A 15,404-nucleotide genomic window follows, 5' to 3' on the forward strand; every position below is an offset into this window, starting at 1 on the left:
ACTCTATATGCCAAATGTTTGCACTCACTTACCTATATCTCTTGACAGACTCAGTTCGTTCTCTTCACAATTTACTTTCCTACCTATTATGTGGCATTGACAAATACAGCAACTATATATTATGTCCTTTCATCCAAGTGTGCGAGATAAACTGTAAATAATTCAGATTCTAGCACTGAACCCTGAGACATTCTCCTTGTCACATTTTGCCAACCTGAAAATGACCCTTTTATGCCTACTCTGTTTTCCGTTTGTAGTTAGATGTTTCACTGCATGATTCAGATCTTTGGTGGAAGCATTTTATGTTGCAAAGAAAGTTATGATAGATAATTGCTTGGTAGATTAGAACCCAAACATTGTTGAAAAGAAACATGAAATCAAAACTTTTCATCTGGCGCTTCCCAGAATTACCATATGAGAAATAAAATTTAGAAATAGAATGCCAATTTATACAGCATGAAAAAAGTGCATTAATTAGATGGATCATGATTGATGTGGAAGGTATAGCAGGAACTATTAATTGTCAATCTTAGTTGAATGATGAAATTCAGATCAGAAATGAAGACTCTGATCACAGTGTTATCATGGCTAATATAGCAGTGATTGGCAGCCTACAAAACCCTTTCCTCAATAGGTTGTGATGTCAGCTATCTGTCCGCAATGGAAGATTTTGCAGATCTTGGTTCCAAGGTTTGTTCAAGACTCTCTGCAAAGATGGAGTTCAGCTTCTCCATTGCCTTCAACAGCTATTCAAACAATCAGGCAGTCACTGCAATGCATCAAATACTTGCGCACACCCAATTAAGAAAACAAAAAAATGCTGGAGATGGAATTACGTTTATTGATTAATGGAATGATAACGTGGAATCCTGTGCTGTTCTCAAAGTATGAAACTTGGGAAAGGGAATATATTTGTTCAGGAAGATGAAAATCTGCTTCCCAATGCCAGATGGAACTAAAGAACTAAGTTCACAGAAGTTTGAAGATGTGTGAAGTTTCCCATTTGCAATTATCAGCAAGCCTTTTGCATCAATTTGTATGTCATGCACGCTCATGAAAATCCAATCTCTCCAGAATTAAGTGAATTTTTCTCATTAAGTTTGTGTGCAAACCAGAAATATATACCTTCAGATTGACAACTGTATGAAAGTGACATATAAATCTGAGATAGTATACTTGTTGGAGTTGGAAAGAGTAGCAATTCAATTTCCTTGTTTAGGGAATATTGTTCAGCAACAGATGATGATTGTATTGGTAGGCGGTAGTCAGAAGGCAACAGGGCAGGTTTGCCCAAGGCACAGAAGAAGAGCAGGAGGTAGGCTGCAGTCTAATGGGCACAGAGTAGACCTGTCCAAGGCAAGGAGAGAGATAATGAGGCTGTAGGGTCACTCATGGGATGATGTTGTCTGAGGCAGGGATGGGGGAGGGAACTGCAGTCTCAAGGACCATGTTATCAGAGTCAGGAAGAAATAGGGATGTGTAGTGAAAACAATGTCTTAAAGCATAGATGTGATGGATGTCTTGAGAGAGGAGGGAGGCTTTCCCAATAGGAATGGCTAAGAAAGTTGGTCCTAAATAGCGGTGTTGATGCTGCCAAAGGTATGGGTTGAACTGAAGGTACTGTGCAGTGTAGAGAACTGTCATTGTGAGAGGAGTTCATGGGTGTGATAGGGTGGGAAATTCAGGATTACAGTTGGGTATCAGATGGTTTCTTGCGAGGGCGGTCTCAGAATCTAAACAAAAGAAGATGGCCAGATGGTTCATGGTCAAGGTGATGGGTGTAAGCTCAGAGGGGAGAGTAAGAGAGAAAGATGATAATTATAGGATCTTGATAATGAGGGAAGTTAATGATGGAACAAGAGTTGTAAGAAAATTGAAGAACAGTTTTGCTTAGTCGGTCTTCAAAATGCAATATCTTCAAAAGTACAAATCCTCAAAGTGAGAAGAAGTTTGGGCTGGATGGAGTTCACAGAGTCCAACTAAAGAAAATTTGTGATAAATGGATGGGAACTATTGTGAGGTATGTTCACATCTCTATGTCCAGCCCAAAATAATACCAATTCTACATGACCCATAGACCTCATTCACCTTTGATCCTGCAAAGGTCAAAATAAGAGAAAAAAAAGACTTTAAAGGACAGCTAAACAAGGTTGGAGATGGGTAGCTGCAAAGATGTTTCAGCAATATGATGCAGGTGAGATTGATATCAAAAGCCTGGTGAAGCATGATTGTGGGAAGAGTAAAGATTCTACTGGAATGATTATTTCTAAAGTCCTGAGACTTGGTAGTAACTATGGAAGGTTCAGTGATAATAGAAGGGCTACTAGACACAATTGATGGCAGGTTAAAGGTTACAAGTTAGGGTGGGGCTGGAGTGTGCCACTGTGGTCACAAAACAAATGCAAAGTCCCTGATAGCTGGCCCTGGCTGATAAAGGGGGTGAGTGGAAACTTATCTGAAGACAAGGTAACCATGATGGACTGAGAGCTGGTCTTGCAAAGAAAATATGGAGACACTATTACCAAACAGAATGGAAACTTTTAATGAACTTAAAATGAGAACTTCAAAAAAAAATTTGTTTGTTGAAAGATTACCAGGTTTAAAGCTACTAACATTTATTACACCTATTGCTGAATCATTAAATCCTTGAGGTAAACAACGCAAAGCAGCCGTGACATGCTACAGATTTAAATAATTTTAAAGTAATAAAATAAATTACGTCATGCAGCGGTAGAAAGAGAAATTATATTGCCATCAAGATTTGATGTCAGCGAAGGGCCAAACACAGTATAAAACTGAACATAATGAGGAACATGGTTTTTAAGATGTAGAATTGCTTTCAAATTAAACTCTACTGCTAAGTAAGTAAACACATTATTGTTTTCAATAGGAGCTTATAGAGGGTGACATTATAAATTGTCAAAATATAAAAAGGCACAGATACTTCTGAAGAAGCCGTAATAGATTTTTCCTAACTATTTTAACCTGGGAACAAACAAAATCCTTGAACTGTAAGATTTAAGAGAAGAGTTCAGCATTCAGGGACTCCATAATTAATTTATCATATCATCAGATTAGTGGAAAACTGGAATGATGGAGTTTTGAAATCAAAGTTCATGAGAAACAGAATTGTTGTTGGAATTATTGAACATGTTTTAAATCTGTACAAATAAGATTTGACTTTGGAGGAAGCTATTCAAATGGTGCTGGAAACAGACACCAGAAATACATTAAGAAATCATGAGAGGTAAAGAAAAGCCTTCGGAACTAAACATATCCACTTTGTAAATACTCTTCAGACACAAATGATAAACCAACACAGAGCAGGCTAAATAGCAGATGCTAAGAGTCAGTGTCAAACTGTGAAGCAACAAAAATTCCAAACAAAACTAGTGTCCAGCAATGACAATGGAGGTTACATCTGTAAAAAGATAAGTCGCTCTCAAAAGATGTACAAAAATAGCACACAGTTTCAAAGCAGGATAAATTCAAACGTTTACTCTTACGAAGAATTTACTGTGATAGAACACTGTCCTTTGGAAGATGCCCAAGGCATTCCCAGGGGATGGATATCTCATTAATTTTCAGCTTGATACAGGAATGAATGCACAGCCCTATCAGATCAAATTGCATGGCTGAAGGATCAGAAGTTACAGTTAACAAAGACAGGATTACATGTGCCAGGTGGAATAAGTATTAAGAGTAATGGCATGCTAGAAGTAACACTGCAATATAAAGAACTCAAGAGAGTTTAAATGTTTACATAATTCAAATTCACAATTTCTCATTTTTGAACTTCTGGACATGTATTGACCTCAACATACATGCAATGTCAGAAAGGGTTTGATGAGTTCTGAAAGAGTAACTGGTTCAAAAACAAACTGTTGTCAACAATTAGTAAAGGAACAACTGGCAGAAGACTCCATTAGGCTTCCTAGAATCATGAGGAAACCCAAAGAGAAGAAAAGAGGGTACTTATATCAGCAAAAAAGAATAGTTTAATACTAGCAATCGGATGGTAGCCACAGATTTTACAGGACTGGTGGAAATGTTTTCCATTCCTATTATCTCTGATGAAAAGGCAGAATACAAAAATCAGGAAAGTTTGCCAAAAGAGGCAGGCACTAAGGAAAAGAGTAAGTACATTACAAGTAGGAGCAGGAGTGGGCAATTCAGGCCCTCAAGCCTGCTGCACCACTTAATACAATCTCAGCCTCAAATCCACTTTCCTGCCTGCTCTGTATAACCCTTCAACCCATTACTAATTACAAATCAATCTCCTCTTTAAATTTATTCCATGTCCCAGCATCCATGCACTCTGAGTACTGAATTCCATAAATATGTGATTCTTTGAGAGAAATAATTTCTCTTCATTTGTTTTAAACTTGTTACCCCTTATCTTAAAACTACAAACTCTAGATTTCCAACATGAGGAGGCGTCCTCCCTATGTCTACCTTGTCAATTTGCTTTAGCATCTTCTTTACCTCAATTGGGTCTCCTCACATTCTTCCAAACTCCAGAGAGTAAAGGCCTAAATTGCTCAATCTCTCTTCATCAGACTAACCCCTCATCTCTGGAATCAATCTAGGGAACTTCCTGTGAACTACCTCAAATCAACTACACCTCTCCTCATGTAAGGGGACTAAAAATTGTACACAATACTCCAGCATGCTCTCACTAGTGCCGAGCACAGTTGCAGTGACACTTACCTGCTTTTATACTCTGTCCTTTTAGCAGTAAATGCCAAAATTACATTTACTTTCCTTATTACCCACTGTGCCTGCATGCTAATTTTCTGTGATTCATGCACAAGGACATCCAAATCCCTCAGCACTCTGAACTACTCTGAAATTTCTCTCTGTTTAGAGAATAAATAATTTAATCCACTTGATCCTATGACCGAACCTCTGGCTGAAGTTGTTCATGCAGCAACGCGCCCTGCCAAACACGTTAATATAATGGAATTGATTTTATTGCCGGATGGAGTGTAGGAGTTTCAGAGGCTACCTTTATAGAAGTTTATAAAATTATGAGGGGTATAGATAGGATTAGTGGTCATTGTCTTTTCACTAGGATGGGGGGGGTTTGAGACTAGGGGACACATTTTTAAGGTGAGAGCAGAGAGATTTAGAAAAGAAATCAGAGGCAAATTATTTACCCAGGGGGTGGTTTGCATGTGGAATGAACTTCTTGAGGAAATGGTGATGTGGGCACAATTACAATATTTAAAAGACATTTGATTAAATACATGAAAAAGAAAGGTTTGGTGGGATATTGGCCAGGAGCACGCAAGTGGGACTAACTTAGTTTGGGATTATGTTTGGCATGGATTGTTTGGACCGACAGGTGTGTTTCTGTAAAAACCAAAAGAACTGCAGATGCTGTAAATCAGGAACAAAAACAAAGTTGCTGGAAAAGCTCAGCATATCTGGCAGCATCTATGAAGAAAGAAACAGAGTTAATGTTTTGGGTCCAATGACCCTTCTTCAGAATCCTCCAGGAACATGACTGTGAATTTAAAAAAATCTTGTTCACCAGTAAAATTACCAGAGATGTGAATGAAGATGGTCAACCTAATCAACAATTTGAAACAAAGAATTTACACACTTGTCGTATCAGTACTGTGATAAAGAGAATTAAGATTTTGCTTGAACAAAATGGAGATGAGCAGCTTGCAACTTCATGGAAACTAGATCAATATCTGCAGATTTAGGACACAGGCAAAAATTACCCATTCCCTGATCTGAAAATCAGGTCATTGCAAAGAAGAAATTGCTTGGTCTGAAAATCTAGGATACTGCAAAGTATAATGTTCTTGTTTCAGTAGGGCTGCTGTCTTCCCTGTCATTCATGTGATCAAAGATCCCCTCAATAAGGCTCTGTGACAGCTATCGGAGTTCCTCCAAGGAGAAAAATCAGATGTTTAACAATTCTCCAGATAGGGGGATAGATTAATTTAGCAAGTTTAGCAGCTTTCATTTTCCAAATGAGGGCAATGCCTTGCAAAGAACTCTGTTTGGGCACTAGCAACACATGCACTGTCAAACACTGCGTAAACATCAGAATTGAATAAATTAGTTGAACACTGCCCTGCTGAGTTGCTAACTACACTGAAGTCCCTGACTTTACAAATGATGCCAGTCCGAATGATGTTCCACAATAACTAGTCTGTCAGTCCGCATCACCTGAAACTGGTTGTTACTTTTGGTTCCCATTCTTAAATACATTCAGCATGCAGCAATGAGCACAATACTGAACCTTCAGTATACATGATGCAGTAGAATTAAACATAGACCTGTTTTTATAAGAATGCTGGCTTTGATGCAGTGAATACCTGTGCCATCTTTGTGTCTTCAGAATTTCTTAGTCTTCTGTTTCCAGACACCACACTTTGGTGCAACCTTGATAACCATCACCAGCCATCTCTCTGTAATGAGCAAGCAGCATATGGTCCAGTAGGACTATGGAAATTCTACCTTTTAAGTGCTCAGTGACTGAGCTCCCACTGGCTCTGGAGTAAAGAATTTCAAAAATTTACTACTTTCTGAGTGAGGATATTCCTCCTCATCTCAGTCTTCAAGGGCCTACCCCTATTACTGAGACAATGTTACCTTGGTTCTAGACTCATTAGCCAGAGAACCATGCTGTCACCCCATGCCCCCTCAAACTCTGTAAGAATTTTGTAAGTTTCAATGATATCATATCTTATTCTTTGGAACTCCAGAGAATAAAGATACAGCTTCCTCAATATGTCTTCATAAGGCAATCCCACTACCCCAGGAACCCCCACTGCACTCCTTCCATGACAAGTATATCCTTCCCTGAATAAGGAGACCAAAACCATATACAATACTCCAGGTGCAGTTTTGCCAATTATCAATATAGTTTTCAATAAGAGACTGGAACTCCTGTACAGAAATCCCCTTGTGATGAAAGCCAAAATGCTATTTGCTTCCTAGGTGCTTCCTAGCATTTAGTGGCTCATGAACACAGACACCCAGGTCCTGTTTTTCCACCCTTTCTCTTCACTTTTTACTTTCTTTCTCTCTTTTCTCATTTTCTTTTTTCTTTTTACCTCTTATATTTTACTTGCCTCTTGTTGAAGAGCTTGGTCGTGGTGATGGCAGTGGCAGGTAGGCCAAGTGCGGATACGTGCCAGTCGGGAGTGGGCTCAGAGCGGATACGTGCCGGTCGGGAGTGGGCTCAGTGCGGATACGTGCCAGTCGGGAGTGGGCTCAGAACGGATACGTGCTGGTCAGCGAGTGGGCTCAGTGCAGATACGTGCTGGTCAGCGAGTGGGCTCAGTACAGATACGTACTGGTCAGCGAGTGGGCTCAGAACGGATACGTGCTGGTCAGTGAGTGGGCTCAGTGCAGATACGTACTGGTCAGCGAGTGGGCTCAGTGCGGATACGTGCCGGTCGGGAGTAGGCTCAGTGCGGATACGTGCCAGTTGGGAGTGGGCTCAGTGCGGATACGTACTGGTCAGCAAGTGGGTTCAGAGCAGATACGTGCCGCTCGGGAGTGGGCTCAGTGCGAATACGTACTGGTCAGCGAGTGGGCTCAGAACGGATACATACTGGTCAGCAAGTGGGCCCAGTGCGGATACGTACTGGTCAGCGAGTGGGCTCAGAACGGATACGTACTGGTCAGCGAGTGGGCTCAGTGCGGATACGTGCCGGTCGGAAGTAGGCTCAGTGCAGATACGTGCCGGTCGGGAGTGGGCTCAGTGCGGATACGTACTGGTCAGCAAGTGGGCTCAGAGCGGATACATACTGGTGAGCGAGTGGGCTCAGAGTGGATACGTACTGGTCAGCGAGTGGGCTCAGAGCGATATGTGCCGCTCGGGAGTGGGCTCAGTGCAAATACGTACTGGCCAGTGAGTGGGCTCAGAGCAGATATGTGCCGGTTGGGAGTGGGCTCAGTGCAGATACGTACTGGTCAGCAAGGGGGCTCAGAGCAGATACGTGCTGCTCAGCGAATGGGCTCAGTGTGGATACGTACCGGTCGGCGAGTGGGTCCAGTGTGGATATGTACTGGTCAGTGAGTGGGCTCAGAGCGGATACGTGCCGGTCGGCGAGTGGGCTCAGTGCGGATACGTACTGGTCAGCAAGTGGACTCAGTGTGGATACATGCTGGTCGGCGAGTGTGCCCAGTGTGGATACGTGCCGGTCAGCGAGTGAGATCACTGTGGATACGTGCCGGTCAGCGAGTGAGATCACTGTGGATACGTGCCGGTCAGTGAGTGAGATCATTGTGGATACGTGCCGGTCGGCGAGTGGGCTCAGAGCAGATACGTGCCGGTCAGCGAGTGAGATCACTGTGGATACGTGCCGGTCGGCGAGTGGGCTCAGAGCGGATACATGCCGGTCAGCGAGTGAGATCACTGTGGATACGTGCCGGTCGGCGAGTGGGCTCAGAGCGGATACGTGCCGGTCGGGCGTGGGCTCAGTGCGGATACGTACTGGTCAGCGAGTGGGCTCAGAGCGGATACGTGCTGGTCAGCAAATGGGCTCAGTGCGGATACATACTGGTCAGCGAGTGGGCTCAGTGCGGATACGTACTGGTCAGCAAGTGGGCTCAGTACAGATACGTACCGGTCGGCGAGTGGGCTCAGAGCAGATATGTACCGGTTGGGAGTGGGCTCAGTGCAGATACGTACTGGTCAGCAAGGGGGCTCAGAGCAGATATGTACCGGTTGGGAGTGGGCTCAGTGCAGATACGTACTGGTCAGCAAGGGGGCTCAGAGCAGATACGTGCTGCTCAGCGAGTGGGCTCAGTGTGGATACGTACCGGTCGGCGAGTGGGTCCAGTGTGGATATGTACTGGTCAGCGAGTGGGCTCAGAGCGGATACGCGCCCGTCGGCGAGTGGGCTCAGTGTGGATATGTACTGGTCAGCGAGTGGGCTCAGTGTGGATACATACTGGTCGGCGAGTGGGCTCAGTGCGGATACGTACTGGTCAGCGAGTGGGCTCAGAGCGGATACGTGCCGGTCGGCGAGTGGGCCCAGTGTGGATACATACTGGTCAGCGAGTGGGCTTAGAGTGGATACGTGACAGTCGGCGAATGGGCTTAGAGCGGATACGTACTGGTCGGCGAGTGGGCTCAGAGCGATATGTGCCGGTCAGGAGTGGGCTCAGTGCGGATACATACTGGTCAGCGAGTGGGCTCAGAGCAGATATATACCGGTTGGGAGTGGGCTCAGTGCAGATACGTACTGGTCAGCAAGGGGGCTCAGAGCAGATACGTGCTGCTCAGCGAGTGGGCTCAGTGTGGATACGTACCCGTCGGCGAGTGGGTCCAGTGTGGATATGTACTGGTCAGCGAGTGGGCTCAGAACGGATACGCGCCCGTCGGCGAGTGGGCTCAGTGTGGATATGTACTGGCCAGCGAGTGGGCCCAGTGCGGATATGTACTGGTCAGCGAGTGGGCTCAGAACGGATACGTACTGGTCAGCGAGTGGGCTCAGTGCGGATACGTGCCGGTCGGAAGTAGGCTCAGTGCGGATACATGCCGGTCGGGAGTGGGCTCAGTGCGGATACGTGCTGGTCAGCAAGTGGGCTCAGAGCGGATACATACTGGTGAGCGAGTGGGCTCAGAGCAGATATGTGCCACTCGGGAGTGGGCTCAGTGCGAATACGTACTGGTCAGTGAGTGGGCTCAGTGCAGATACGTACTGGTCAGCAAGGGGGCTCAGAGCAGATACGTGCTGGTCGGCGAGTGGGCTCAGAGCAGATACGTGCCGGTCAGCGAGTGAGATCACTGTGGATACGTGCCGGTCGGCGAGTGGGCTCAGAGCGGATACATGCCGGTCAGCGAGTGAGATCACTGTGGATACGTGCCGGTCGGCGAGTGGGCTCAGAGCGGATACGCGCCCGTCGGCGAGTGGGCTCAGTGTGGATATGTACTGGTCAGCGAGTGGGCTCAGTGTGGATACGTGCTGGTCGGCGAGTGGGCCCAGTGCGGATACGTACTGGTCAGCGAGTGGGCTCAGAGCGGATACGTGCCGGTCGGCGAGTGGGCCCAGTGTGGATACATACTGGTCGGCGAGTGGGCTTAGAGTGGATACGTGACAGTCGGCGAATGGGCTTAGAGCGGATACGTACTGGTCGGCGAGTGGGCTCAGAGCGATATGTGCCGGTCAGGAGAGGGCTCAGTGCGGATACATACTGGTCAGCGAGTGGGCTCAGTACAGATACATACTGGTCAGCGAGTGGGCTCAGAGCAGATATGTACCGGTTGGGAGTGGGCTCAGTGCAGATACGTACTGGTCAGCAAGGGGGCTCAGTGTGGATATGTACCCGTCGGCGAGTGGGTCCAGTGTGGATATGTACTGGTCAGCAAGTGGGCTCAGTGTGGATACGTACTGGTCGGCGAGTGGGCTCAGTGCGGATACGTACTGGTCAGCGAGTGGGCTCAGTGTGGATACGTGCCGGTCGGCGAGTGGGCCCAGTGTGGATACGTGCCGGTCGGCGAGTGAGATCATTGTGGATACGTGCCATTCGGCGAGTGGGCTCAGAGCGGATACGTGCCAGTCGGCGAGTGGGCTCAGTGCAGACCTATGGCAGTAAGGGAGTGGATCAGTGTGTACTTGGGATCAGCGCAGACTCGCGGCAACATCAGAGGTGGATTTGTGTCCCCGGTGGTTTATGCGTCAATTGGGCAATCTGAGCACCGACTCATGGCTGCTGCAGAAGAAGTGTGTTTGGGTTCCCGGCCTGCATGTGCTCCTAGTGCAGATTCATGGAGGCAGCTGGGAGGAGAGTTTGACCCCGTTTCAAAATCCAACAGCATCAGCAGCAGCTGCATCATCGAGTTGGGCCCAAAGTACAATCATGCCGACGACAAAGTCAAGTTGGTGCTACTGCAGTATCCATTGGCAGCAGTGATATCTGCAATGGTGAGGTCCATTGAGAGCTCATCGTGGCAAGGGCATCAGTGAAGATGTGATGGCATTGAAGACTGGTGACTTTCTTTCCAGCAGTGGTGACGCAGAAAAGGGACGCATGCCTGGTCACCAGGTCCATGGCAGAGCACTTAACACTTTATACTTTGTGTGTCTTAAGATAGGTCTGGAGGGTGGCAACACTTTATAACACTTTTGACTGTATTTTGTAACAAAATACATGTGACAATAAATAAATTAAATCAAATCAAATCAACACCTTCACCATTTAAGAAATACATCTTCTTTTCTACAAAAGCAGATAATTTCACAATTGTTTGTATTATATTCCACGTGCTATGGTCCTACGTTTTGCAGGAAGACTAATGGAATCTGGTGTCTATCACAAGAGGAATTGAGTACAGAAGTGATGAAATCTTGCTTTAATTACGTAGAAGCTCGGTTAGACCTCACCTGGAGAAGTATTTGCAGTGCAACATTGAGTGCCGAAGGGCCTGTTCTGCGCTGTATTGTTCTATGTTCTATGTTTTGGCCTCTTCACCTCAGGAGGACATTATTTTCATAGAGGGAGGCCAACAAGGGTTCACCAGACTAGTTCCCAGGTTGGTTGGACTGTCCTATAAAGAGGGATTGAATGAACTGGGCCTGTGTTCTCTAAAGTTAAAAGAATGAGTGTTGATTTTATTGAAGCCTACAAAATACTTAAAGAGATAGAAAGGGTTGGTATAGATATTTCCCCTGGGTGGGAAGGTAGAAACAGCAAACGCAATTTAAAAATAAGGGGGAGGTCATTCAGAAATGTTTTAGTTCAGAGGGTTGTGAAACTTTGGGATTTTCTACCACAGAGTGCTGTGGAAGCTCAATCTTTAAGTGTGTTTAAAGTAGTGTTTTATCAATTTTTGATTACCAGTGAATAAAATACGTCTAAAAGGCACTGAAAATAAGCCACGATGGGGTTAAATGTCAAAGCAGTCTCAATGGGCTGAATAACCTACTCCTGTTTCTATGTTACTATTCACTTACACAGTCTAATTCTAATAAGAAAGGGAAATATTTAAAGAAACAATTAATGTTTTCAACAAAAATATATTCCGTTGATAAACTCTGAAAAAATGATTCACTTATGGCTTACTAAGGAAGTTCAGGATCATAAGCATTTAAAATAAGATGCTTACAAAGAGTAGGTGTAGGTTGGAGACTAGGGATGTTATCGGCCTCTGAAAGGTGAATAAAAGCAAATAAAATATACTATTAGACTAAAGTGGTCAGCAATATGGAAACAGATTATAAAACTGTAATTCTAAGAACTTTTACACTATATGAAAAGTAAGAAAGTAGCTGAAGTAAATGTTTTATCCCTTAGAAGCAGAAGCAGGAGAAATTATCATGGGATATGAAGTAATTGCAGAGATTTTGAATGTATAATTTGTAATCTGTCTCTATAATCAAAAACACAAGTTACTGCCAGAAATCGAGGGTGATCTGAGACTAATAAAGGCATGGAAATTAAGGTAATAATATCAGCATAGGAAATAATAATGGAGGAATTCAAAGGATTGAAATCTGACAAATCTCCAATTTATTATGGCCTACATTCCGTGTTTCTAAAAGAGATAGCTTCAGAAGTAATGAATTTTCCCAAACTACCTCGATTCAGGGATAGTGTCAGCAAATTGGAAGTTGGCAAATGTAACACTGATGATCAAAAGAGGAAGGAGAGAGAAAACAGAAAAATCCTGTTTGACAAATTTCTTAGTTTTTTGAGAATTTATACAAGGGAAACCAGTAGATATAATATACTTGGATTTGCAGGAGGATAAATAAGGAGATATTCTAGAGGTTATTACGCAAAATAAGGGCTCGTGGAGTTGTGGGTGATATTTTAACATGGATAGAGGACTGGTTAACCGATAGGAAGCAGAAAGTAGTGATAACTGAGACATATTCAAGTTGGTGGACTGCAACGAGTGGATTGCTGCAAGAATCAGCGCTGAGCCTCAACTGTTTACTATTTGTATTATTGACTCAGACAAAGAGGCAAGGAATAATGTAGCCAAATATGCTGATAATACAAAATTAGATGGGAATGCAAGCTCTGAACTTCACAAGAAGTAGCAAAGAGATTTGGACAGGTTAAGTGAGTGGATAATATGGCAGCAGCTGGCGTATAACATGGAGAAATATGAGATTATTCATTTTGGATGTAAAATAAGACAGAAGGCATTTTTAAGGTTTGGAAGTTGTAAATATTGATGCTTAGAGATATTTGACTTGTATAAGGAACACAGCAAGTTAGCAAACAGGTGCAGAAAGCAATGAGGAGAATGAATGACACATTTGGCCTTTATTGCAAGGGGATTGGAATTTGTTGTTATTTATTCTCTAAGGGGATGTAAGCATGCTGGCTTAACCAGCATTTATTGCCCATTGCTAATTGCCCTTGAGAAAGTGGTACTGTGCTTACTTCTTGAGCCAGCCTTTGAGGTATAGGTACATACACAGTAGTGTTAGAATCAGAATTCCAGAGTTTTGACTCAATGACAGTGAAGGAATAGCAACATTATTCCAAGAAAACATGGCGTATGGCTTAAAGAGAATCTTTCAAATAGTGATGTTTCCAAGCGTCTGTGTAGTAGACTTTGTGGGTTTAGAAAGTATTGCAGTGAAGTCTTGGTAAATTTCTGCAATGCATCTTCTAGATGGTACACACTGTTAACATTGGGTGTCAGTGGTGAAGACAGTGAATGTTGAAAGTGGTGGGGCTGTGCCAGTCAAGCAGGCTGCAATCTAGCATCCTGGATATGTTGAGCTTGTATCTACAGTATTCATTTGGTTAAATATGGTTATTTGTATTGATATCACCATCTTCCTTTTGTGCTAGATATGTCCCAAACAGCAGAGAACTTCCCCTGATTCTGTCAATTCCAATTTAGCTAGAGTTCTTTGATGCCATACTTGATCAAATAGGGCCTTGGTATCAAGGGCATTAACTGCCATTGACATTTGGCATTCAGCTCCTTAATCCATGTTTGGATCAAAGCTGTAATGAGGTCAAGAGCTGAGTGGCGTGACAGAACCTGCCACCTGATAATGCTGTCAATGACTCCTTCTTCATTTTGCTCATGATGTAAAGCAGAAAGAAGTTTTGCTGTTATTGTACACTGTTTTAAACAGACCTCACCTAGAATATTATATGTAATTTTGGAATCCATATTTATCCCATTGCAGACACTACAACAAATGTTAGGTAGACTAATCCCTGGAATGATGTGCTTGTCCTATGACTGAGTAAATTGGGCCTAAATTCACTGGAAGAATGAGAGGTGATCTTTTTGAAACCTACAAAACAGATAACAGATACAATAATGTTTCTTCCTTAAATGGGGAATCAAAGAAATGTTTCAGAATAAGGGATCTAGAAATTCTTTCTCTCATAGGATTATCAATGTTTTGTCCTAAAAGGTAGTGAAAGCATCATCATTGAATTTAACTGCATGTGTGAGAGCTTCTCACATTTGCTGCCAGTTTAAGAGCAAAAAATGACTATGAATACCAACAATGGCACCACAATTCCTATTGCAAAATCCAAGCCATTATCTTTAACAGTGTAACGAGAGTGTTGTTATTTCTTTGTCTTGCAGATATCTGCAGAATAACCGGATCAGATCTATCTCAAAAACTGCATTTTCTGGACTTTACAAACTCAGACGATTGTAAGTGAGTTAATGTTTAGTGATAAGGCTGACAATATTTTCATGTTTAAGCATAAGTAGCATGGATTGCATGGTTGCTGCGAGTTTTCACAGTCATGATGGCAGCAGCCTGAGCCTGCATGACACTAAATAAATGTTCCACGGCACCAACTTTAGCTCTGGCTGAACTTCTAATGTAACCTCTGCCTGTGCTGATATGGAAACTGAAATATCAGGCACCTGTTGCTGGACCACATAACAAAGAAATCTGTAATTTTTGTCATGTAGTTGATGCCTTTTCCATGCTGGAAACAAACAGTTCTAAGCCCTACACAAAGTCCGGCACCAAGTTCGAACTGTCTCGTCCATGCTCCTTAATAATAACAACAGGCTTGTGGCAAACCTATCATTTGCATGAAGTATTCCTATGTGTGTTTCTATCAACAATTCCTACACACCCACCCCATTGAAACCATTATCTCAGTTCTCCGCAGTAGAGCTCCTGTAACCTCACCTTGTGGGAAGGTGGGACGCATTTTGAAGTGTCTATGATCAACTCATGGCTGGTAACCCACAATCTGCTCATTCTGCCTCTACATTTCTTTCTACAGTGCTCAAAGTGCTAGAAGCTAATCTGGTTTGAGCAAATATCACAGCACATAATGATGCTTCTTTTTTTGGCATGTGCTCTTCCTTGTCTTCCATAAGAGGAGACAATTGCCTAATGCTATTTTAATGTACTACTAATCCACAGAGCCAGGTATTGGTTTAGGGACCTGGCTGTGAATCCAGCAATAGCAGATAG

General features: G+C 43.5%; 1 protein-coding gene across 1 annotated transcript in view; it reads left to right on the top strand.

The window, feature by feature from the left end:
* Positions 1–15,404, top strand: part of LOC125453048 (relaxin receptor 2-like) — a 124,613-nt gene that overhangs the window by 50,439 nt on the left and 58,770 nt on the right. The window contains exon 6 of the mRNA XM_048532098.1: positions 14,549–14,620. Coding sequence (XP_048388055.1) covers positions 14,549–14,620 — 72 coding nt within the window. The remainder of the gene's footprint in view (positions 1–14,548; positions 14,621–15,404) is intronic.

This window comes from Stegostoma tigrinum, chromosome 6 (assembly GCF_030684315.1).
Source record: "Stegostoma tigrinum isolate sSteTig4 chromosome 6, sSteTig4.hap1, whole genome shotgun sequence".
In the NCBI taxonomy this organism is placed as follows: Eukaryota; Metazoa; Chordata; class Chondrichthyes; order Orectolobiformes; family Stegostomatidae; genus Stegostoma; species Stegostoma tigrinum.